Source organism: Penicillium hordei, assembly GCF_028827395.1.
Source record: "Penicillium hordei strain IBT 12815 chromosome Unknown utg000005l_segment0_segment0, whole genome shotgun sequence".
Classification (NCBI taxonomy): domain Eukaryota; kingdom Fungi; phylum Ascomycota; class Eurotiomycetes; order Eurotiales; family Aspergillaceae; genus Penicillium; species Penicillium hordei.
Genome location: NW_026623146.1, coordinates 2,920,237 through 2,944,888, shown reverse-complemented (window position 1 = coordinate 2,944,888; position 24,652 = coordinate 2,920,237). Strand labels below are relative to the sequence as shown.

Here is a 24,652-nt window from a genome sequence, read left to right as displayed (position 1 = left end):
AGCAAGGTACATGTGCCATATTCTCAGTCGGTATCTCCATTCCCAGCAAGAGCCAAAAGAGCCGAGGTCCTCCCTCGTGGGAGATACTGAGTTGGCATATATATCGCAGCTTCACCAATAGTCGTTTCGATTATTCAAGATATATTTACCCTGAAGTACAACCTTGCAACACGAAAGTTAACAACGCATCAAAAGTACAACGTGCGCTCCAAGGATATCATAAAACCCCTAGATATTTTATGGCCAATCATCCATTCAAGGAAGTTCAAGGCATGTTCGAGTTGACAAGTCCATCATATCGCCAATTACGAAAGTCTCCACCCAATCAAGTCTTTACATTTTATATTGTAATTAAAGATATGCAAGAAGACACCCCATGCCTCATAAAATAGTGTAAAAAGGTAATGATGAGTAGGGCCCGGAATGATGCACATCTCGAATGCGCCTTACAAAAACACCAACAAAGTAACAACCCGCTCTATACGCCGTAATGCACACAAAAGCCAAGAGAACCGGTCCCATGAGGAGCTCATTTGTTGTGAACAAGTAGAGTGCGGAGCGAATCCCAATGGTCTGAGTCGCCGTAACTGTGGTTGAGATGAAGGTTAGCATTGGGAAAAGCAACTCCAAACTTACGCAGAACCGAAAGTGAGGCAGAATCATAAATAGTGGGAGGTGGAAGCAAAACATACATATACACCATGCTACTCCGCAGACTCGACGCTAGCGTCTCCGGGTGCCAGCGGAAAATGTACATAACCATTGCCCAGGTCATACCGGCGAAAACGGGGTAAGCATTGTTCGTGATCTTCGTGCGTGAATCGGATGTGATGAGGGAGGAGAGGGGGTGCATATTAGGTTGGACGGCGAGCTTGGCGAGAGCAAGCATGACACGCGCGAAGACATAAATAACGATCTAGATTCGAGTTAGCTCTGCAGAAAAAGCGGGGCGTACTCGGGAGTCGAAGTTTGAATTCTTTCCACAAACAGGGAAAGGCTCAAAACACATACCTGCTGGCTAATACTGCCCGGCTGTCGTCCGAAAACTGCATACCCGCCCAGCAGGCCTGCAAAGAAACTATCATATCGTCCCTCCTTCCCGGCGCCACCTGGTATATTCCGGAGAACGATCATCGAGGCTTTGTAGATGATGGCGAATGTGGACAGGTTCCGCGCGTGCTGGCGGGTTGCTTTCAAAACAAGCTTCGTCTTTTCGCGTATTCTAGATAACCAAGCGATCAGTTTCGGTCTGCGGAGAGGTAAGGGCGCGCGTGTGTGGTGACATACGTTCCAGATCTGAACAAAAATATCATTCTAGAAACAGTCGGTATCAGTCAGCTATGTCTTGTAGTGGGGTTTCCGACTGTCCGAGGTCCAACATACACCAGCGCATGCGGAAAACGGACTTTCGATCCGTAGACGATTCCATTGCGTGCACCCTTCACTAATGACAGTAGCGGCGCGAGTTCGGGCTTGAGCACGAGCGCGTCGAGTTGGGACTGTGGGGAGAAGTGTCAATACTGTCATATATGGTCGGAGGCGTGGCGGAACTTACGAGTAGTGTATCCATGGCGTCTCTGGGCCTCGGTAAGAGGTCGGCCTCGTTTCGGGGTGGCTATAGGGGCGATGGACAACGAAAAGAGACCAGGAGACCGTTACGGATCATGAGGAGGAAATAGAGTAAAAATAATAGTTTCCTGGGGCAGGAGATGCTGGGGGAGAGGGGACGGCACTTTAATCGGTTCTCGCCTCGAGAAGGGCCTCGGCATGTGAGAATGCAGCCGACGTCATGGTCACGTGGTTGTATATAAGACCTTGGCTACGAGCATACGGGCGAATCTTGTTCAGTCTAGTGTGAAGTAATGGATGGAGGAAATGTCTCTATTAGATGTAGAGGTTTTTAAAATAACTTTTCATATGCCGTAAGACTGTTCATACAGGCGCAGAAAACGAAATCCCGTCCGGCCCAAACTCCTTAGCAAAAGAAATCATGCAAATCGATCGATCTTAGTTTTTCCGTGCCTTCTTGTGGCTCTCCTCCACCTCCTCATCAGAAGAAACCTCATCCACCTCCATCATCTCCGCAGATGGCTCGTCCTCTTCGTCGGAGGATTCCATACCCGCCCGACGCTTGAGACCCTTCATCTTACGGGTCTGCAAGTCAGACAGATCCTGCTTGCCGAGGTGAACACGACCAATCTTATCACCCATAGAGTCCATAATGACGTTCTTCTTGGTGCGGGCTTCCTCGTTGGGACGCTTGCCCTGCTTCATGGACTCCTTCTGCACCTCAGGAGCTGCCTGGCGTGTGCGACCGACCTTGAAGTCGAACTTGGGACCAACCTCCTGTAACTCCACGCGGGGTAGCTTGTGACCGCTACGCTTGGTGATGACTCTGTACCAGCGCATGTGGATGACCGGTGAGAGGCCATCTTGGGGCTCCTCAGCACCAACCATCATCACGTACTGCAGACCCTCAACATCGACCTGGGTCGTCTCTTCGCCCTTGAACATGTCGAGAAGAGTGCTCTTGAGGATGGTGTGCGCAGTAGATGTAGGATCGTCCCAGGGGGAACCAGAGAACAGCATCATAGGGCGCAAGCCAAGACCGACGTCCATGACAAGTTCGTTGATGGGCGGGATGATCTCGCCGTCTCTCGGGGGAAGCAGCATTAGCTCGACAAGATCGAGCAACTCTGAGTTGTAAACCCGAGCCAATGAAACGCAGTTGGGTCGCTTCTTGTTGTGGCTTCCGAATGCTACGAGTCCACACTCGTTCTTGTTCGCCAGGAATTCCAGGCTCTCCGAGTTCTCATATGGGTGCAAGTTCTCATTCTTCTTGTGGAAAAGAATGTTGTGAGGCTTCGTCAAAGCATGGAAGGTCTTCAACACGGTGTCCAGGGTTTGGGGGCATTTTGCGCCGTGGAAAATCAGGGTCTTCTTGGGGGGTTCGATGAGTTGCGGCTCCCGCGCTTTCAGGATACGCGCAGTGCGCGGGTTCTTGGCTTTTCTGTAGGGTAGAGTATTAGCCTGAGATAAAGACCTCGATAAATTGCCATAACTTACACTTCTCTCAACATTTTGTTGTGAATGATCGGCAGGATGGCTTGGGGTAAAAATATCGAATGAACGGAAAAGTTTTGGGTTGCTGATGGCTTGGCACCCTTATCGATAAGCAAGGTACGGAGTTGGTCACGTGCGTTGAATATCAAATCTTGTCTGATTGGCCAGTTCATACTACATCCAGTTGCATTCTACCACTAACACATAGTTACATATCTGTCTCATAGTTAGCTGTCTGAAGTAAATGTCATTCCTTCGCAGCTCAACCAAGCATCTATGGCGTCTATGTCGAGCAAAACTATTCTCTCTTCTGAAAATATATTCTCATACATATCATCTACCTTGTCTTCGGCGTAGTATTCTTTCAGACACAATTCATTACCTTATTTCCGACAGAACAAAAGAACGAAATTGGGATTGAAAACATTGGGTATTTCTAGCAGACGCAAACCAACGGTGTGCATCCTGTGAAGGTACCCGAAACTCCATGATCTTGCGACCTGTCCCATGGCGTGGCCATTGTCCCTTGGGCCGAACCAGAAATTCCTTGACGCAAAAGTGTACCAACTGCAAGCAACCTTTCACGATTGTTACAAGATCACCGCAAAAGATCTAAGATCCTTCGATCTAGTTGCGGGATGGGACAGTCTTCAATGGATTTCCCTTCACCTACGGAAGTTGACAAGGCGTCGACAGCCAGTAAATGCTGAACTTCAGCTATACTCAATGGTCTCTGTGAGACTACGATGAACGCAAATAACCTTCGAGCAAGGTTCACCTCGTCTTCTTTGAGGTTCTCGCAAAGTACCAGAAGCATTCTTTCGTACATGGATTAAAGGCCACGAGGCAATCTATTCAGTCTCTAAAAACCATAAGCCAATGGAAGCGACTTTTCTAGATGCCCAAACATAAGTTTAACCCATAGAAAATTCCAATCTGACTGGTGTTGAAGGGATTTGAAAACATTGTCGCGCAATTCTGGTGTGTTGAGGACCGCAAACCGGTTGATTTCCGTTTCAATGACTCCATCAACATCATCTTTCGTTAAGGTTGGGTGTATCTCAATTTTATGGTGGATAGAATCGGTTTCGAGAGATAAAGGTTGACCACCAAGCAAAATGAAGCAGAAGTCGAGGCGAGCGTCAAAGAAACTAAGGAGTCTTTGAACCAATTCGGTGATTGGATCCATACCTTCATTAACACTGTCGATAATGCAGTACACTGGTTCCGAGACAAATGTGGTTATCTCGCTGAGCCCCTTCCGTAAGTCTGAGGTCGTAGGTTGATCTCTTAGCATCCAGGTGGACAGAAGAGAGGTATTCTGCTACTGGAGGACAAACTATCACCAATTGCCATAGAAGCGAACGAATTAGGCCACTTGACTTTTGCTGACTAACATGCATGCTGGAGAATGCGAAGAATAACACAGGCACTTCGTCATTCCACATTTGATCCACAATGGCAGATGCTAGAATATTTTTCCCACTGAAGCACGATGCAAGCGCGAAGATGGGAAGGCTCCGGGGCGTAATGGCCCCCTCCATAGGTCCGAACTTGATCCTGAAATTATCAGATAGGAGCGCCCATCTAGTATTACCATCCCATGGCCATCGATTAATTCGCCAACTGATCAACCTATGGAGAAGTATGCAGGACTATGTCTAGATCTACGGTGTTGAGGATGAGAAATTTAAGGCCGTTTTTCAGACGGTTGTCTATTTGACACCACTTTCCAGAATTGCTTTCGAAAATGTATATCAATGAAATACCTCCAGCGAGGTTTGATCCTGTCATATAAAATACATGATCTATTTTGGGAGGAGAATGCCGAAGGCCACATTAGCGCTTCAGGGCTGTGCAGGGTGTGCGGGTAAAGTGATAGACAGGTGAGATTGGGTAAAGGGAGTGTATATCTGAAGGGCAGCAAGATTCTCCTCAAAGAATCAGCCAATAAAACACAACAGTGATAATGCGCTGGTTCCCAACTACTAACTCACTGGCGTTTGGTTTATGTGTGAATAGTAGTAGTCGGGTGGGTGTCACCCGGGTGAGCGCCTTCAAAGAACATAGGGGGCCCAAGACACGCTATAAAACACCCTAGTGATGCGATTGGCTTCGAACGAATATATATTGTATAAAAATAGGCAGAGGGGTGGTGAGTGCGAAGTACTGCCCAGAATTGGCGCCAAGGGGCCAAGGGGGCCGAGGGGGCAAGCGGGCTAAGGGGGCGATATGGGCAGCACTAGTGCTGCCCATGTGGAGAGTTTCATTCTCTTATAGCTGTCTTCACATTCTTGTTTTCCCATTAGTGCAAAAGGAACATCTCATATTGTGCCCTGGTCAAAGTCCACCATCAACTTAGAGGGGTGTCGTTTACTCCCTCCTCGCCTACTCGTACTTAGCAAAAATGAGCCACACGGCTGCAACACGAGAGAACCTTTGGACTTTGGCATTTCATTCTTTACCATCTGAAACCAAGGAAGACCTCGAGAAATATCTAAACGAGAAGGCTATTGAGACCGTCGACACAACCCTCAGGGCTGTCCGAGACAAACAAATAGTCTGTTTGCAAAAGCGTTGGACCATCAAGACTAAGGCCGGAAAAAGACTCATTGTTCGTGATATTCTCGACAAGGTCGCATTCTGGCTCAACAGATTTAAGGAGGTTGGTGACATTGCTGTTCAGTATGACCCCACTCATGCTTCACTGCCGTGGGCTGGCGTACGGGTTTTGCTCCAAGCTTCCATCAACGATCTACAAACATTCATCTCGGTTGCGCAAGGGCTAGAAACTTTGGCACGCATCACCACTCGATACTCTATCCTAGAGAACATTTATCTACCCTCGACTGGACAAGCGCTTTCTTCGGCACAGTCAAAACTCTGTGATGCTTTAGTAGCGCTTTACTCAGAGTCTTTAAAGTACCTCGATGACATTGGAAAATATTACGAGAGATCGACAACCAAGCGTATTGCTCGAAGCTTTTTTGACCCCTCGGACTCTGTAGAAACCTTTCTGAAAGGCATTTCTACGAAGGAGGCGGAGGTGGAAAAGATCGCCCAAACCGTTCAAACAGAGATATTGAAAGAGAAATCTGATCAATTGGGACGATCTCTTAAAGTATTTCAAGATGAAGGACGCTCATCTGTTGAATCTTTGAAGAATCTTTTCCACTCACTTGAAGCACCACTGATTCGCCTCAGTGACCCGCTTGTGCAGTTTCAAGAGTCATTGGATCTGCAAGAGCGGCGCAAGTTTCTCATGTGGCTTTCAAATGAAAACTATACACTACAACACGAGTCTACATACAAGGAAGTTGTTCCGGGCACCGCACATTGGATCTTATCTAACAAGCATTATCAATCGTGGCAAGAATCAAGCGCGTGTTCAACGCTTTGGGTCCACGGGATTCCAGGTTGTGGGAAGACTCAACTTGCCTCCGTCATTATTCAGCAACACTTGGATTCCATACTGCAAAATACTTGCAGTGCGCCTGTTGCCTACATCTACTGCTCGAATACGAAAACCAGCTTGTCCTCTCTTTCCTCCGCTGCAATCCTTCGAAATGTCGTCAAGCAGCTCGCAGTCACCCAGCAGGGACAGAAAGTGCGACAAGAAATATGGGATGAGTTCAAGAAGAGACAGAAAGCTGCAGATATAGATGGGCTTGATCCATTACCTCTCACAGTAGATGAATGTATCCAAATGTTGCTTGAACTGACTCTCGACTGCCCGGCAACTATCATCATCGATGGTCTTGACGAGTTAGTTGGAAATCAACTGGATATTCTGACAAGTCTTCGAACCCTAGCAAGTGAATCATCCAGTCTTATCAAGATCATGATCTCCAGTCGCGAAGATACGCATATCGCACAAGAACTGCACGACGCGATTTCACTCCCTGTCACTGTTTGCCAGAACTCAGAAGATATCAAGGTCTTCGTCCGGCATTCGGTCAGCTCAGCGATCACCAATCGAAAGCTCCTAGGAGGAAGCGTCTCAAAATCCCTCAGTGACCATCTGGTTGAAAGTCTGTATCAAGGGGCAAGGGGGATGTTTCTTTGGCCTGCAATGCAACTGCAATATCTTTGCGATCGCGGAAAGTTCAAACTTGAGGAAGATATCATCGAGGCATTAAAAACTCTCCCACCTAGTCTGATTAGCACATTTGACAATCTCTATGCACGGATCAATCTCTTCGAGCACCATGCCAAGACGATGGTGATGCGCATCTTCGCTTGGCTCATAGCAAAAGAGAGAGACCTTTCTGCCTCAGAGCTGTTAACAGCTATATCTTCCAACGGAAAAGTTGATGATTCAGTATCTGTTCGTCAACATTCATCATTCGATTTTAAGGCGTAGGGGTTAACATGTCACATTTAGGGCACCATCGATGCTCAGCTCGTACTTGACTTATGCTGCAATTTCGTCATTTTCGACCACAATTTGAAACGATTTTCCTTCATCCATGCATCTGTCCTTGAATATCTCCAAGCTCTTCCGGAATACTCTGTTTCGAATACCAACTCCATCGCGGCTAAGCGGTGTATTGATTAGATACCGACGTTTCGACAGACACCTCAAGCACTGAGGATGAAACCGACAGCCTTGAAAGCCCCGAGAGCTTCCGAGATTATGCCATTTCCTATTGGGCTTATCATTACTTGAAAGTTGTTGAAATACACCCCAAAGCCGATTTGGACAATGCTCTGAAACAATTTTTGTCACCGGAAGAGTCAATGAATTTCCGCTTTTGGCTCGACGACGTGAAGGATCAAATAGCGGCCAATAAGCCAAACCCGACCCAACTCAAGGAGCTCAATGCGATGCTAAATAACCAATACTCACCCTTGTTCATGGCCTGTGTATACGGTCTACCGTTCATTCTAGAGTCCATTGAAGCTGAGGCATTACGGGCCGGGAAATCTATGGACTTTAACATGAAGAATAGCCATGGAGCATCTGCTCTGTACGTGGGTGCCAGGTATGGACGTCTCGAAGCTGTGCGGTTTCTCCTCGGCCGCGGCGCGAATCCAGATGCCCCCGGTGGCTTCTTTGGCAATCCACTCCAAGCAGCCGCATTCCAGGGGCATCAGGACATTGTCAGTCTCCTTATCCAGAGAAAGGCGGATCTGTTTGCGCCGGGCAAATTTTCCAGCGCACTTGATGCTGCTTTGGCAGGTAGTTCTGGGCCTGTAATTATGTTCCTGTTGGAAGCTTCCAAAACTACAGATGGGTCCAAGCTTGAGGATATATTGGCGCGAGCCTCATACGATGGTCACGATGAGGTGGTCTCCTATCTGCTAAGGGAAATCAGTCAAAATGAAGGGAATGACGGGAGCGATGGTAAGTTAGTTATTGACTATGAAACTGAAGTCAGTGGCAGAAGAGTAACGCAACATATCTTTACTAGCAGATTCATCACTTCACGTTGCCTTACAGGCGGCTCTCGTCCAAGGCCACGCCAGAATCGCAAAGAGAATGCTCGACAGTGTTGCCGACATCAACTTGGGAATTGGTCATTTTGGTACTGCCCTTCAGGCGGCAGCATTCGGCGGCCATCTCTCCATGGTAAATCTGGCTCTGAAACGTGGAGCAGATGTTAATACTCGGGGTCGTTACGGAACGGCTCTTCGGGCTGCTGCTCTTCGGGGACATAGTAATATTGTGCGGCTACTTATTGAAAAGGGGGCCAATATCGAGGGCAAAGATGCCGACGCAATGCAAGCGGCTGCTTTCAATGGACATCTATCAACGGTTGGCATTCTGATCGACAGCCAATTGTATGATTGCGACAACTCTTCCAGCATTCCGGCCGTAGAATCGGCTTCGTTCCGCGGCCACCTAGAGGTTACACGACTTTTGCTCCAGACATTTGGTAAGAAGGCTGCATATTACGCCTTTTCTGCGGGACTTAATGGAGGCCGAGAAAACGTTATGCAGCTTGCTCTGCAGTGGAATCCAGAAATAAAGGCTTCCGATCTTCCTGATGGCAGTGAAGGGTACTGCAGTATGGGAGGTGGCCTTTCTCTACTCCCATCGGGAGATAGAAACTACTATGACTACATCTATGGCGGCAGTGAGGATGATAGGGGCAGGGGAGACAATGCAATGAGTGACGATAGTGAGAAAAAAATAGCCGCGAACGAGAGCGCTATCAATGTGTCACAAAAGCCCAACGCGAGCTCGCCGTGGCTGGCTGTAGAGGAAGAGCATGGCCTGGGTAGGACGGTTGAGACAGATTATGAGATCGGTCATGGCAATGGCAGGTTCCTCCGAATTGCGGCTCGAAAAGGCCTTGTGCATACCGTCAATGTCCTCATTGATCAAGGTTTTGATATCAACACCACGGGGAATTATTCTGGTCCTTCCTCTGGTCAATCTACCCCGATCGAAGTGGCAGCTGAAGCAGGACAGTTCGAAGTAGTTGTTATCCTCTTGAAAAGGGGTGCTGAAGTCGGTCAGGCATTATCATATGCCACACGCAACGAAGACATGCAAATGATTCGGCTGATACTTAATGAGCGGCCTGAGACTCCCCTTGACTGGCCTCAAAGTCTAGACCAGCGGGGAAACTATGAGCGAACAGTCACTCCGATTGTTGTGGCAGTCGCTTGGAAGCGACCTCGATCTCTTGAAATGCTACTAGCTCATGCTAAACGCTACTCTCAGCCTATAATTGGGTACGGTCTGATAATGGCAGCGCGAAAAGGAAACGTGAGCTACATGCGGTCAGTTCTCAGTGACTTCCAGTTGAAAGAATCGGGTGACGTGACTTCCTTGGCTCGTCAGCAGTATGACACTTTTGTCATGGTGTCACAAATTGCAGCCATGAGAAACAGTACAAGGACGATGCAGCTTCTCTTATGTTATGTCACTTCAGAGACCATCCAAGAGAAACTACTTGAATGTTTTGTGCAAGTTGGTATCTCAAATACCCACTGGTACGCTGTTCTTGAAAATGTTCGGCATATCTTCAATCCATCATTTTATGACTACCTCGCAGGAAAGGCACTGGTTTCCATCGCTTCAATGAAAGAGCTTTTACCTAAAGGCAAGAATTCTAAAGATCTCGCCGCATTGGAGGAAGAGTTTGAACTTCTCTTTGGAAGTTCGTCAGTTTTCGTCTCAGCATTACCAGACGCTCTTCGAGAGGCCACCAAGAACAATAACCTGGTTCTTATAAAACGTATTTTGGACTGGCACCGTTTGACATGTGCCATGTCAGCAAGGAATATTGCAACCCTGATCAATGAAGCAGATGCAGATGGGAAGACACTGCTGTACTTCGCATGTACTACCGGACGCCCAGATATCTTTTTCGCCTTTTTGGATGTTGGAGCAGGCACATACGGCCTATATGACTCATTCCCGTTGAAACGTGTGGACCAAATTAAAATACCGGCAACCAAAAGCGGTAAGGCAAATCTATTGCAGATTGCTTTGGATGCATATCAAGCATCAGAAGACACACGAGAATGGTATCATTGGGGAAGAACTCTGTGGGAAAGGCCACTTGAAGTATCATGTGGACCGATTGTCTGCCATCTGCTTGACGTGGGGTTGGAGATTGACTTGGCATACCCGGGTTTGATCAAATTCTTCTACGTTGCTTGTCGTCAGGGTGCACTTGTGTACGTCAAAAAGCTCTTGGAGAAAGGTGTCAGTCAAACTGCTCGGTCGGACAGATTACGTGTACGTGATACGTGGTTCGAATCTGCTCTTCATGTTGCTGCCATCGGAGGCCAAATGGCTGTTGTGGAGTATCTCCTGAGTCACGGGGCTGATGTACGTGCCAGATCAAACCTTGGCAATGATTCCGGAACGTACAGCCAGACTGCCATCGAAGCTGCTCTAGAGCGGCATTCTCTGTCTGGGTCAAGAAAGGCTATTCATCAAGTCTGTGCATACCTTGTTTCCTCGGGTGCATCTGAGAGTGATGCTGAGCTTTTGCTGGTAAAAGCCTGTCAAGAAGATAACTTGCCTTCTGTCAAACGTATGCTGCGACGTGGAACGAAAATAACAGACGCATCTGCCATCAAGTCAGAAAAACTTTATCGCGCTTTTGTCGAAGTCGGTTTCAACTTCCATGATCATCCTGCTACCATTGGCCGTCTCACAGAGAATGCAATGGAACAGGGAAATTCGGGGTATTTTCAGGAACTCGTGGATATTTATGGTCTCCAACTTGACTCTCGTGACCTTTTCAGGGCCATAATGGCAACTTTAAAGCGGAAAGAAAACCGAGCCTTGTTCCTGAGAATTCTGATAGAGCAATACTCTCTTGATATTAATCAGGTCTATGAATTCCCTTGGAGAAGAACTCTCGAGACTACCACAATCCTTAACAAAGCAGCTTGTGACTTCAAAGACGTTGATGATGTGGGCTTCGTACTCCAACTAAGTGCAAACCCCGATAGTCCAGGCCTTCGCTATACTCCTCTCACGACAATTCTTGTCCGGGATGCAATATCGACAAGCGGGCGTAGACCTGGGGACACACTTCTCATCATCAAAGCACTTTTAGACCACGGGGCAGATCCGAACGGGCTACGACCAATTGACCTGCTGCCTACGGGTCAAGTGAAATATCGAACCTTCAGGACCCCGTTGCTACTTGCTATCATCATGAATAAGCCTGAAACTGCTCAGATTGTGAAGACTCTCCTAGACCACGGCGCTGATGTTAACATGGGCCGTATCTCACCTTTGCGTCTTTCCCAGTTTTTCGGCCAGAAAGATGTTGAGAATTTGCTTCGTGAGCATGGCGCTAGGGATAACAGTGACGCTGATTGCCCAATATCAGACTTTGTGAAGGTCCTCAGTTGGAAGGACACTTACGGGGATAGAGCTGTGGATGGGCTTCTTCGGGATGATTAATCTGTTGACTCATTGACCGACGGGGTTGGGGTTGCTCAACCAAAATTTGAGCATTACAGATCTCTTTATCACCACGCCCCAGTGCTTTTTTCTAGCCCTGCCAGAGCCTTCATCAAGAGATTCAAGGCATATGCATATTGGTTAAGACTTCCATAGACGACTCCAATCCATACAAGTGTCCGCATGGTACGTTCATGTTCAAACGCGAGTACTTTCTTAAGCCTGCTAGGGCATTTGTGAGGAACCCCAAAGCATTCTTCCGTGAAATGCATGGAAATTAGGTGAGAGATTACAAGGTGTCAGATAGATAATAGAGATCCAAAATTTTGGACATGCCAATTAGATAGATCTACATGCTGCTGACTGCATCGCTAGCGCTGTTTTACTTGGATAATGTTACACACTGCCCGGGAATCCATTTAGTGATTTTGAGATTGTCAGTCAACTAGAAGCTTCATCACAACCTTTGCACTTGTTCGATTTGCTGGGGACTCAACCATCTCGCCGACCTAGTGGAAACTTCCTCACAGCCTATTCACTTTGCTCATTTGCTGCGGTGCCCTCAAACACCTTGCCGGTGATTTTGAGGCGAGGCTGCACAATCTGTAATCAAAAAAAAAACAAAACAAAACAAAACAAAACAAAAGCAAAAGCAAAAGCAAAAGCAAAAGAACATACAACAGCATGTCTAAGGTGGTGGCCACCTAGCGCCCACCGTTCGGGCACAGGCGGCTCGCCGCTCTATTCAGGGTACTTAGGGCGGATATTCAGCCCGTACAGCAAAAGGTACGTTTCCTATCATGACTAAATAAAAGTTATAAGTATCCTTCTTTTCCCCTCCGTTTTCATTACTCTAACCTCGCTTTATCACGAGTAAGATACGTACTAAACATAACCTAACGTTAAAATATATAGCTAATACTATAGATTTCGGGGATTATAGTCACAATGAAATCTAACGGGTAGTAAGTATTACTACGAATAGAGTCTAGTTATAGTTATAAGCTACTTTTTTGAATGAAATGCACTCTTTCTTTGAAAGAACCGGCTGGTGATAGCGCAGACCTCTTAATTGCAGCTAGAAACCAATGATTTCCATGCAAAATATTTAGCCGTACGTCATCTGGGAAGTTTAAAAGTGCAATGCGCCGTTTAGGAGGATCTCGATTTCATTCTAGGTAGCCAGAGCTTGCTAGAGAACGTCATTGTTTATTGAGATCTTCACATAATTCTCAGGGTTTAGGCGAGAATGTTGATGTGTTTGTTCTAAATATCAACTATTCCTGAATCGTCATTTTTCACTTGATTTCCATTCTATTATGTGCTACACTATGATGTGGATTAACAATATGTATACAATATTGTCGGTATTTTATATTCGTTACGTGATACGAAGGAGGTTAGAGCCAGCTCGAAGTAAAAATGGGTTGTTGTATTCGTTTCAAACCCTGCTCTCGATAAGTATAAAGAGAGACCGCATATCATTTATAAAAAAGAAAATCTTGTTCCAATCTGTAACAAGGTTTATTAGCACTTCCAGACAAGCCCATTGCGTCAAAAAAAGAAAAATGGCACAAACATGAGGAATCTCGTCGTAAAAATATATAGGTATGTATATTTTTGGTAAATGGTAGATCTAGAATTTAGCACATACAGAACACACTGTGAACTTACCTTCTACTGTCAAGCATCACGGGCAGCGCCGTCAGCATTGCGCTCAGCAGGTTGCGGCCGCGGGAGCTCCGGTGGTGGAGGAAGGGAACTGCGATTTCTATAAGTATCCGGCTTCACAGAGTTCAATGTAAGTATGAGGTATACCGGTCGGTCAGTTGCTGGCACAAATAGTCAAGGCGCCATGTCGTCAACAGGGCCAGATAGAGATAAAAAATCCCCCCAGACGCGAGGACTTCGTGAGGGGCGAAGGCACCCCACAGGCGCTCAACCAACGCCTCCAGAAGGGCAAGGTAATTGGTGGGCGGGGGAGACTCGCTAGCGGGCGCAGCATCCACGAGAGACATCTTAGATAGACTAGGCCACGTTAGCAAAAAAAAAAAAAAACCTTTAAAAGGACTGCTGGAAGAGTGCTGGTGAGACCTACGATGGCAAAGGTTGGGATCTGATGTTGATTGCGAAGTTTACAGAATCGAAAAGTCTACGCTTCAGCAGGTGGGAAGGTAGCAAGATACACGTGGACGTGAACTACAATGGCAGGCACGAATGTTCCTAAATAGGAAGGAATAGTACAGAGGTTAAACTTTGGGAACGACTGCCAGTTTAGGTAAGGGGATTCAAAGACAAAAGCAAGAGTTACATTGCACAAGAAACTCTGGAAATCTAGCAGGCACCTAGTAGCCTGACGCTCCAACTTCCTCCTTCTCCTCTTCGTCAATAAGAATAAACGCTTCATCGACTTGTTCAGTCTTGCCTTTTGCCATCTGTTCTTCTAAAACAATCTTCTCACATCCTGGGGGCATTGCAATCATATCAAAAGGGCTGTCGTGACTATCAAGAGATAATCCCCATATTGAAACCCGATTGATCCTCAGGCGGTAAAGGCTACCGTCATTCACGGTATGAAAATCCGTACGGAATTTCATCTTTTCTTTTTTAGTAAGCTCAAACCCCCGAGCTAGGTGGCAACATCCACATACCACCGTACAATGTCCAGCTCCAAGCTGTCGTGTCTTGTCAATCTTACGATCAACGCAACATCCGCAGGTACGGCTACAGCACCCTCCCCTCCTCATGCAATCCTCGACCAAAACTCCGTGCATATACCACAGAGGATGTGTTCGCCATAGGTCAAATGCTCGTATTAGCGGTCCCTCCACGAATGAGTTTCGGACTTTCCACCACTGTCGTTCCAGCAACCAATATCTCTTGTTTAAAGCCTGAAGCTCAGCCTGTATATCATTCCTATAGATTGGCCAGCTGCACCTCGTCTCGGGCTTCTTGGCGAGGAGTTGCTCTTCCTGGACAGTACTTCGAAGGTCTTCTTCTATCCGGAGAAGCTCAAACGCTCGATCAGAGTAGCGATACTGTGTTTTATGAACCACGTTCCACCGATACCGTTGAAGAGCATCAATATCTCCACTCTGTTCGAGCTTGATTTCATCTTGGGTTTTCTCTCTAGGTAGGATTAAATCAATTTTTGATTGAGTCGACTTGTCCGCAGGTTGCATGTTGAGGCCAGTTTATATTCGTATCGGGTATAGAGAATAGAGCCGTATCTAGTGAGAAGTAACCTAGTTTAGGAGATGAGGGAAGGCCGTCGTTAGAATTGAGGTCTACCTGGTGAACGACTCATCCTGATGTCAGATATTCTTCCGTGCTCTCCATAGGACCAGCAGATTAACAACAGAAGAAACAACTTCTGTGCAAATCTGATATATAAAATTACATTACAACGCCTTAGGCTACAGTCTTCTAAATAGTTGCAAGTTATTTATAACTCCTCGCTCCATCCATTGATATCAATTTTATATTGGTAGACGATATAGTGCTGCCGGGAGGCCATTTGCTGCTAGGAGAGAATCACTTTAATAGGTAAATTTTTTTATTTTTAAAAAATTTGTTAGTTACTTGGAAAGTATACTTTTATTTAACACAATTTTAGTTTGAATATTAGTTTTATATACTATTTCTTTATTAGTATTAGATATAATTAATCATAGTAGGTAATAATAATCTCTTTTGGCAACACGATTCCCAACATGAAACGATGTGTCAAATGAACGTTTAAAAGTAGGAATATGGACAGATGTAAATGTATAGAAAGAGTAACTGTAAGGAAATGGTATACAAATCAAATTCAATTTGAAGAATCCAATAAGATATCAGCTTCTTTCACAGGAAGCAATATCGAATTAAAGAGAGATGCGAGCAGGAATATCTACAATCTATGTCGATTATGTCGAGCTAAATCGAAAATAGACGCACAGTCTAAGTGTGAAGAAATTACACGGCAGTGTCAAGTCAACTACAAAGCAATCGTTCCAACATCCGCTAGGAGTGTGGTGGCAATGTAGGTAGCCACCTATAAAGACCTGAAGGAAGAGCTAGAGTGCATGCTGATAGCGCCGCTGCTAGATGTGGTCGACCAGGCCAGGCCGTCGAGGAAGCAGAGCCAGAGCCATCGGTACCAGTAGTGTTCCAGTATTTGCAGCCTCCTTCATCTATGCAGAGCATGTGCTAGTGGCCTTAGTCACGGTCTTGAAGATTATAAACCCGCCGAAGCTACAAGTATCGGCAGCGCGGTTCTGCTCAACGTAGTACTAGGTCAGAGTAAAGGCAAGTTGCTGCTTGGCCGAGCATATTCTGTAAGCACATCGTAATCCCCGGTGGTGGCATTGGCTGTCAGTCCGCCGTAGTCAGTGTAGCCGTAGATAGTGCTGAATAGCTTGACCTGCTTCTTCGAGGAGAGTGAATCGGTGACAACGTAGGTGGAAGTATCGTATATACAGTCGTATAGCTAGACGTTGGCAATAAAGGGGCAGAGTGGAGAGCTCGGCGGACCACAAGGACCAGACAGTAGGGCAGCTTGGTAGGGCAGTGTTAGTGGGAGTGTAGGAGGAATTCTTAAAACTAGTGGAATTGGCGCTAGCTATCTGCCTAGAATAGTACTTGAGGTCGGCCATAGTGCTAAGTCGGGTGCTATCGACGACAGAAACCAGACCTATAAGTCTTATCAGTTATCTTCATATATATATAAAGGGAATGGATTCCCTTGCCGTAGTTGTCGGCCTCCTCGAAGTATATATAGATCTTGCAACTACAAATCTAACAGCTGGAAGATCTCTATGGTAATGGAGAGAGAGATAGAGAGAAAGAAGCAAGCTTGATTGCTAGATCTATGGGAAGAATAGGGTATTCATACCCTGGGAATCTGGCAAACCACGCTGTCAAAGTAACAAAGGGAGACATCAAACAGACAGCAGACAGATAAACCAAGCAACAGACAAAGTGCTCGGTCTGCAAACATCTAGCAGCTTCTAGGAAGATCTAATACAGGCAATATAACAACGGGCCTATCAAACGTACCCATGCGGGGCGAGACACCTCATAGGACAGATTTGATAGATACATAGACAGCTCTCTCTCCCCCTCCTTTTCCTCTTTCTGTCCATCCCTGCCCAAATCAAACAAAGGAGACAAAACAAGTAGAACAAACAAGCAAAGAAGTAAACAAACATGATGCATGTGATCATGCATGTGATCGAGAAGATCGTAACAGATTTGATCTAATACGATTGATACAATCCAGGCAGTTAAAATAATCTTAATAAAGCTTCCAGTCGTAATCCTGAGGTAGGGATAGTTGCTAACGATAATCATCCGTTGGCTGTGGACCTGGATCTTAAAATCATCGAGCATCTTCTCAAGAACAATTTAGTACGGGTTGCCCTATACACTGCCACTGCGTGGTTGTTTGGAAGCCAGCTGATTGCTTTTTCAAGGGCAAAGACACAGAAAAATGGATAGTATTTGGGGCAAAAGCCGACCACCACCCTTGATTAGTATGTAGCCTTTAAGTGCCTTGGATCAATAAACACCGCTATACGTAAGAAAAATCTCTATTTACTCCCCTCTGTCACTGTTTGTATAAAGCTCGTCTGTACCGTGACTCGATTTGGCGTTCTCGGCTCAGGGTACAAGGCTTCTTGACTGCTGCTGCTAACGTGGAGTTTATTCCTCCGCTGCGATGAGACTGTAACAATGGTACGTGCGTCATCGGGGTCGAGATCAGGGCGCCAATGATTCGTACTTCGCGATGTTTTCATGGGCTCATTTTGCAAATCAGACAGTGGGTATGGCCATGAATAAGTTCCTTGGTGGGATGACGTGTGATTATGAGCCGAATTCCCATCCAGGAACCAGCGGAATAAGGGTCGAAGAGTGATGAGACTGCCTGCTGTAATTCCGAGGCAGGTCTCGACAATAGACCATATGGCGATCTGGTAGGTTGAGTCTAGATGATGTTAGGCTTTTTCAAGGGGCGGGAGGCTGGCCGACATACAAAGGAAATCACCGGTCGCATAGAATGGTAGAACTGGAAGTCGACATATTACTGCCACGCTTGCACTATTTATAGTTAACAATGTATACATCTTTAAAGTGGCCAGTTGGCCAAATTATCACGTACATTGACCCTAACCCGAGGATTCCTCCTACTGCAAGCTTCGTTCGGCTATTCATTTGCAGATTCCAGACGAGGAAAATTGGTAGCAGGCTAAGTGAGACATCACACAATATAGTCACGGAGCTGTAAAAGTAAGTGACGCCTAAGATTGTGTACATCGACAAGCACGTTCCCTTGTCCATTGGATTCACTTGTTGCCAGAAGTGAGAGATGGGATTGCAGGCGAAGAGTAGCACAAGCCAGAGCATAAGTCCAACGGCAATGATAACCGCAATAATGCTCCAAATCATCACCCGGTAGGACCTTCTGACGGCTAGCCGGAGGAGCGCAACGGCGATTGATATTTTGGCAACTGCTGAGGCCCATATGTAGAGCATTTGACCAAGCCACCACAACTATAGAAGACGGTTAGCAATGAGTAGGAAATGGCGCATATCACATACCAGAAGTGCTCTCCTATAGATATCTATACTTGTAAAGTCTGTATATGTGTGCCCGACCCCATTCATTGCTCCGATAATGGAACATACATCCAAACAAATAAAAAGGATCTATAGAAAGTTAGGATGAACTATCACACCATGTCAAATCATTAAGGCTATTATACCAATGCAACAACCATCAGAGCGTCATCCCAGCCAAAGGCCTGGAGGATATACAGTCGCACAAAAGTTCGTAATGCAACCATCACAGTGGAGATACACATCATAACAATTGACACCATAAAGATGGCGAGGCTTCGGCCCACGATGGGCATTGAGGTTTCCATACCGACGCCGCTCTAGTTTTTTTTTAATGGACAGCTCCCCTCATTCATTACCGACCTGGCTTGGCCTTTTTTAGCGGCACATCAACTTGAAAGAAGAAATCAGCTGGTAAAGAAGTGCCAGAAAAAGATATAAGAAATTGAAAGATTGACAAAATACTTATTTCCCGAGTAGAAGCCTGGTCCACAATTACGAAGGAGTTCAAGGCTTCTTATACTTTTTATCCTAGCCAGAATCACAGGATAATCTGTTGCGAAGGATGGATTGACTCGAGGCTAGCTGAGCTAACGTTAGTGAAAAGCATTTTGAAACTTGTTCACGCCTGGATTGGTTCAGGAACATTAGGCGAATATAGCACATATAGGCATATAGACCCCCACCCTAGCCCGGACTGAAACGAGAGCCGTGCGCTATATATGTAAGTAGTCCAAAACAATTGCCGTGTGGGCGTTCTAGATCCCGATTATGTGCCGGCCGCGGGAAGATACCGATCTGATGTTGGCCAATTACAATTGCTGTAAATTTTCCAGATCTATTCAACTAGCGAATGAGGAGCCGGTTATTTAGGCTACACATGCCGACATCACGCCGAGATTTGGAATTGCAAATTAAAGCGGGTACTAGGTGGTACAAAGTAGACCTGGTCGCCTTGAAAGGGGGCGTTCGTGATTCAGAAGAACGTCAAATAGGCTTCGCTCCACTTTTTGTTGTTGTCGCATAGTAGAGTTCGTTGCTGTCAAGTAGGTTCGTCAGGTCTCCCTTTCAAAGGCCCTATTGAGATCCTTCCTGGCTTCCAGGCCTTTTATTTCTTTATCTCCTTGAAGCCATAATAGATAGACGCCATCATCACCTATTATCATTACACATTTGTTGAGTATTTCCTTGTTTCTTAGATAGCTAGAGTATATATATCAAGTCATCAGCCCCTTTGTTTTGGTATTATTAGAGTACTACACCTTCCTGTAGAGGTTGCCTTAGACAAGGAATTCCTTTCATTTTAAGCTACCGAGCCCACAAAGGCCTATCGAAGGGGCACGTTAACCTGTTAAAAAGCACGTTTTAGCCTAATGGCATCCATCTTTCAGAGCTGCTCTCATTTCGGCTCGGCCAACCGTTGTGCCGAAGTCCATGGTAATCCTTACAAACTTCTCAACAGACTCAAACAACGGGGTACCGAGTATGGTCAGTCGTACACGCTACGTTTACAAGGGGAGTTTCTTTATGAAAATATCTACAAAATTGCTTTCTACATCATTTAAAGCATGGTCGAAGCCATAAATTCCCGCTACCTTTTGATCGTAGCATCACAATAGTTACTAATAATAGATTTTGCCGTCGTCCGATTCATTACGACGATCTCTATTAGAATAAATAAACCGCCAATAATTGGTATTGTATATTTTCGAGAAATTTGGGCTCCATCGGACGTAGTGCTGCGTGGGAAAGGTCGTTTTGAGGGAAAATTAGTGAATTCCGAAAAGAGTAGTTGTTCGGAGTGGGGTCATTCTAGGAAATATTGATATTTAACTGGCTGGAATAAATGAAATATAAAACCTTATTTCGCTCCGACGTTGGGTATTCTAAAATGGCTTGCGTGGCCCACAACATAGATTCACTTCGATTTTCACTTCAACTCTACTAAACTGCATATCCAGCTGACATTGCCAAACTTTACTACACATCAGACTGCTAGTCGAAATCACGTGATAATGCAGATAGCAGAACAGTAGGTGATCGAACAATAGAATATGTGAAGGATATTCTATTCAGTGTACCTGTATCCACTTGCGAGAACAACATTACCACTAGGATCGTCACCCACCAACATGAATCCTAGAACAGATCCAATCTGACCCTTAGGTTTCGCCCGCAACTCCAATAGGAGGATTTGATTTTTTAAACTTTAATAGCTATGTAGAGTATACGAGTTAGGGTAGTCTACTAAGTCTATCTACTAGTACTAGCTTAAAACTCTACTATATTACTTATCTTATAGCTGGCTATAGAATTATAGAGTAGATAGAGAATAGGGTTATAATATAGAGTAAAGGTATATAAATACAATCAGTAGTAGTCCTATATATAGTAATCCTTTTAAATATATTATATAAGTACTTTTCCCTATTTAGACGCCTCCTATTAGGCTAAATAAGATTAGTCCCAAATACCGTAGGAGCGATACTAAAGCCATAGCCGTTTACACATGGAATATAAAGACTTATAGAATGTTTAATCAAAATCAGGAATTATAGAAGGGCTGAAAACCTTTTTGTCCTAGTAAAGATTTGACTATTTGATTTTCTTAATACTTTTATTGAATTATAATATTGTAGGCTAGTAAATGGTGGTTGGATTAATACTATAGAAAATTCCCCGTTTGGGTGATCGCGTTCATTTGGGTGACAGACCCTGTCTTCCGAGGGCCCGTATTTCCTGAGAAAAAGAAATTACACGGACCAGTCAGTAGGTGACAAGACCGCTGACGGTGTAAAAATGAAATCCACATAATCAGTCTCCAATATATATACCTCAAGGCAGAATCCTCTCTGCGCTATCATTGTCCCCACGACACACGTGCGGGCGCTCCTCATCGATCCGGAATGCCTGGTGGACGGAGATGTGTTTTGTGCCCTTAAACGGACCATAATTTCCAACCTGGATGCTGTGCAGCTGGTATGAATGCCGCGCTCTTTCACCTTTGGGTTGGAACCTTTCTATGGCCGCTTCCTCGGAGAGTTTCGCTATAGCGCGCGGCGAGAACAGCGAAAATCGCGATAGATATGTCGAGATCAGACCCTTTAACCGCATTGCACAAGCACATATAATTCCAAGGTTGATCTCGAACATAGACCAAATTCCTATGACGGCTTCGGTATTGGTTGAGTCTGCGGTATTGCCATAGTGCAACATGTATGGTACGCGTGCTATTGAGCAAATGACGACGCTATAGGATGGGGGTTTAGCGGAAATTGCTTCTGGGAAACCGATTCAGAGACGAGGGAAAACGTACCTAGATCCCAGAGCCAGCAAGCAGCCGACTGTAATTTTTTGTTTCTTTGAAGAATGGAGTGCGTGGATTGTCGGGATCGGGATAGTGATCACAGCGAAATCAGAGACAATGTTCAGAACTGCATGGGATAATGCGACTTTCTGTAGGCACACTTTAGTTCCTAGATGAAGAGGACTACACGGTCCTCCGGTAATGATGCACAGGGCCAAGGTGTATGTAAGGATCGCTGCTACAACAGCCACGATGATATAGCGGTATACTCTTGTAGGATTGATTTGGAATAAGACAGTCAGAATGGCCATCTTAGTGATACATGGACATATCAGATAAGCCAAGGTACTTATGAGCAGTTGCTACATCTTGTCAGCCAGCGTGAATCAAAATATGTAGAGGAGTCTCACTTTACTGAACTCTACAAGCTCTGTCAAGCTAACATCCTGGCCATGGTACATCACTATTTGGGTCAGATCATAGTTTGAGCACAAGAGAAAAGAGACGTACAGATTATCATAGTCACAGAATGGATCAGCGCAACTCCATAGGACGTTGTGATAATGACTATCGAGGGCAGTTAGTATGAGTGTTCAGCGAGTCTCAATGTGATTCGTATTATACCCAAATCTATCTCAATCTTCTTAGTGAGCTTGAAAGCCTGAAAGTAGCGAAGGGCCATAAAAATTGTGGCAATAGAATAGGTGATGCAAAAGGCGATGATAGTCCCTATTTTGAGCGACATAGAGGGCTGAAGGAACTGCAGTTTCTGCCCTTCTGGCTGGTTCAATCCTACGATAGGAGCCAAAGCCATTCTATCTGATTTTCGAATAAATTTGATTTATGTCACTCTGGGCCTTCTGGCTCTATATGTATACACTCGATCAGTTCCCGCTAACGAGCCAGGCCCTTGTGAGACGGGATTCAAAACAGCAATGGAAACCATAGTAGCCAGTAATATCGGAGGCTCATGAAACCTAAGTGGGCGCCCGTTTATCTTATCTCATTCTGCTAGTAGAGCTAAATGTTCCTTTTTCCCGCCTATCACAGGCCTACGGCACAGCACGTATTCCTCCCTAGTAAAAATATTTATGGGGAATAGCTGCCAATTTTCAAGTGTTATAAACTTCAACCAAAGTTTGACGCTAGTATAGTGCGCATCAGACCTCAGCTTCCGAGAAAATGAAACGGCGCCCCCGTGCCATAACTAATAACAGCGGATAGGCCTTGGTTGCTCGAAAACCGAATTTAGATGTCTTTCAAAAAGCCTATCATCGGGTAGTCAGGCAGAGATGTACACTCAATTTTTGTCGATCCGGATACATGGGTAGGTAGTAGTTTGATCGGGTTACGTTTACGCTCAGAAGCAAGTGTATAAAAGCTCCCTATCCTAAGGAAAGGAATCTATTTGACATGCTGTAAACCCCAACATATTGACCGTAAACACTCAGTATACATACTGTCCAAGGGAACATGCCAACTGGAAACTAAGCTACCTGTCACTTGCTTACCTTGCCTCGTGTTGACTTGAATTCATCCCTGATGGCCTCAATCAATCAATCAATCAAAGTTCAATTAACCTGTTGCAGTCTAACTAGTTGCGTATGACTATGCAGGCGCTTCATTCAACTGAAGCAAGAACTCAAAGCCAAACGCCGAGCAGGGACCACGTAATACAGTGTATCCCATGGAGTATACAGATGCCGATCGTAAAGAGTGCGGACCCAGCCCATTCCTGTAGCCCGTAACCCCATGAATCTAGACTCATCCAATCCCATACATAAGAAATTAATATATAATGATAGTTGTAGAGTGTACCCCTTACCTTCCAACCCCCACATCTCCATCTCTCTCTCCCTCTCTCTGTGTGTGTCTGTCTGTCTGTCTGTAACCTCCCCTGCCTCAGTTTCAATTGGTAGTGATGTTGCCCTGGCTAGTTGTTGATTGGTATGTTCGTCGACTCTGGCTAAGTTTCTCGTTTTCACAGTATCATTTGTCGTCATTGGCTAATACCTATCGTCTTCTATACCCAGATCTATCACCGCAAGTCCTATCGGTTCGTCGTCGTTGTCCTCGGGTGTTATGTACTACAACTTCTAGAGAAGACCTATTTGGTGTATAAAGTTGACGACGTAGTGGATAGCCTACGGGTTCGATACGATCTTATAGTAATCTATCTTATTAATCCTAGTTAGACTAGTTATGCCAAACCCCGCAAATAGGTAAGAGAAACCGACCCGTAACCCGAACCTGCAAACCCGATAGGTAGACTCGACTAGACCCCTGCATAGCCCATCAATGGGCCCAGACCCCCGGCCCAAAGTCCATTAATAGGGGCCTATCAAAGCCCATCAAAAGCCCATTTCTAAACACAAATATAGTCTTGGTATACATAAAGTAGATGATTAATAACTATATTTTAAGCAGGTACCAACCTATATCTTCAATATTATTATATTATTATAGTAAGAAGTAGGAATTAAGTAGATTTTGTACTAATTTTAGTATCATAATACTAGATTTCATACAAAATTTCATATAATAAACCTAAAAAGATCTAATTTGACCACAAATTCGTACCTAGAAGGAATTACTAACTAGTATAAAGAGATAGTTATATATTATCTATAGAGGATTAATACCACTTTCTATAGTCAATTATAGTAACACTTATAGTACCTCTACTTACTATATAAACCTCTAATAAAAATAAGTACCTCTTATAAAAAAGTAAAGCTTTATACAAAAACAAAAACATACAACAGTGAGGATTCGCTGGTGGTCACCCACCCAACTACTAA

General features: G+C 45.2%; 8 protein-coding genes across 8 annotated transcripts; 2 read left to right on the top strand and 6 right to left on the bottom strand.

Moving 5' to 3' along the window:
• Positions 1–529: 529 nt before the first annotated feature.
• N7537_010035 (Tim17/Tim22/Tim23/Pmp24 family protein) lies at positions 530–1,570 on the bottom strand (the record flags this gene model as incomplete). The annotated part of the gene is made up of 6 exons (XM_056901089.1): positions 530–587; positions 693–916; positions 1,012–1,222; positions 1,288–1,314; positions 1,384–1,499; positions 1,556–1,570. The coding sequence occupies 6 exons, from the start codon at positions 1,568–1,570 to the stop codon at positions 530–532; spliced, it is 651 nt and encodes a 216-aa protein (XP_056749757.1).
• A 353-nt stretch (positions 1,571–1,923) lies between these two features.
• N7537_010034 (rRNA-binding ribosome biosynthesis protein RPF2) lies at positions 1,924–3,236 on the bottom strand (the record flags this gene model as incomplete). The annotated part of the gene is made up of 2 exons (XM_056901088.1): positions 1,924–3,010; positions 3,067–3,236. The coding sequence occupies 2 exons, from the start codon at positions 3,234–3,236 to the stop codon at positions 2,008–2,010; spliced, it is 1,173 nt and encodes a 390-aa protein (XP_056749756.1). The 3' UTR covers positions 1,924–2,007.
• A 2,234-nt stretch (positions 3,237–5,470) lies between these two features.
• N7537_010033 (uncharacterized protein) lies at positions 5,471–8,312 on the top strand (the record flags this gene model as incomplete). Its single annotated transcript, XM_056901087.1, has 4 exons — positions 5,471–7,390; positions 7,448–7,608; positions 7,650–8,245; positions 8,308–8,312. 4 exons carry the CDS (start codon positions 5,471–5,473, stop codon positions 8,310–8,312), a joined length of 2,682 nt encoding a protein of 893 aa, XP_056749755.1.
• A 233-nt stretch (positions 8,313–8,545) lies between these two features.
• N7537_010032 (ankyrin repeat domain-containing protein) lies at positions 8,546–11,944 on the top strand (the record flags this gene model as incomplete). Its single annotated transcript, XM_056901086.1, has 1 exon — positions 8,546–11,944. The coding sequence occupies one exon, from the start codon at positions 8,546–8,548 to the stop codon at positions 11,942–11,944; it is 3,399 nt and encodes a 1,132-aa protein (XP_056749754.1).
• A 1,683-nt stretch (positions 11,945–13,627) lies between these two features.
• Positions 13,628–13,962, bottom strand: N7537_010031 (uncharacterized protein; the record flags this gene model as incomplete). The annotated part of the gene is made up of 2 exons (XM_056901085.1): positions 13,628–13,706; positions 13,763–13,962. 2 exons carry the CDS (start codon positions 13,960–13,962, stop codon positions 13,628–13,630), a joined length of 279 nt encoding a protein of 92 aa, XP_056749753.1.
• Positions 13,963–14,289: 327 nt separating this feature from the next.
• N7537_010030 (uncharacterized protein) lies at positions 14,290–15,126 on the bottom strand (the record flags this gene model as incomplete). Its single annotated transcript, XM_056901084.1, has 2 exons — positions 14,290–14,541; positions 14,596–15,126. 2 exons carry the CDS (start codon positions 15,124–15,126, stop codon positions 14,290–14,292), a joined length of 783 nt encoding a protein of 260 aa, XP_056749752.1.
• A 2,391-nt stretch (positions 15,127–17,517) lies between these two features.
• Positions 17,518–18,840, bottom strand: N7537_010029 (uncharacterized protein; the record flags this gene model as incomplete). The annotated part of the gene is made up of 5 exons (XM_056901083.1): positions 17,518–17,912; positions 17,961–18,025; positions 18,087–18,478; positions 18,527–18,634; positions 18,691–18,840. The coding sequence occupies 5 exons, from the start codon at positions 18,838–18,840 to the stop codon at positions 17,518–17,520; spliced, it is 1,110 nt and encodes a 369-aa protein (XP_056749751.1).
• Positions 18,841–21,379: 2,539 nt separating this feature from the next.
• Positions 21,380–22,665, bottom strand: N7537_010028 (uncharacterized protein; the record flags this gene model as incomplete). The annotated part of the gene is made up of 5 exons (XM_056901082.1): positions 21,380–21,794; positions 21,861–22,213; positions 22,262–22,314; positions 22,362–22,418; positions 22,476–22,665. The coding sequence occupies 5 exons, from the start codon at positions 22,663–22,665 to the stop codon at positions 21,380–21,382; spliced, it is 1,068 nt and encodes a 355-aa protein (XP_056749750.1).
• Positions 22,666–24,652: the final 1,987 nt, after the last annotated feature.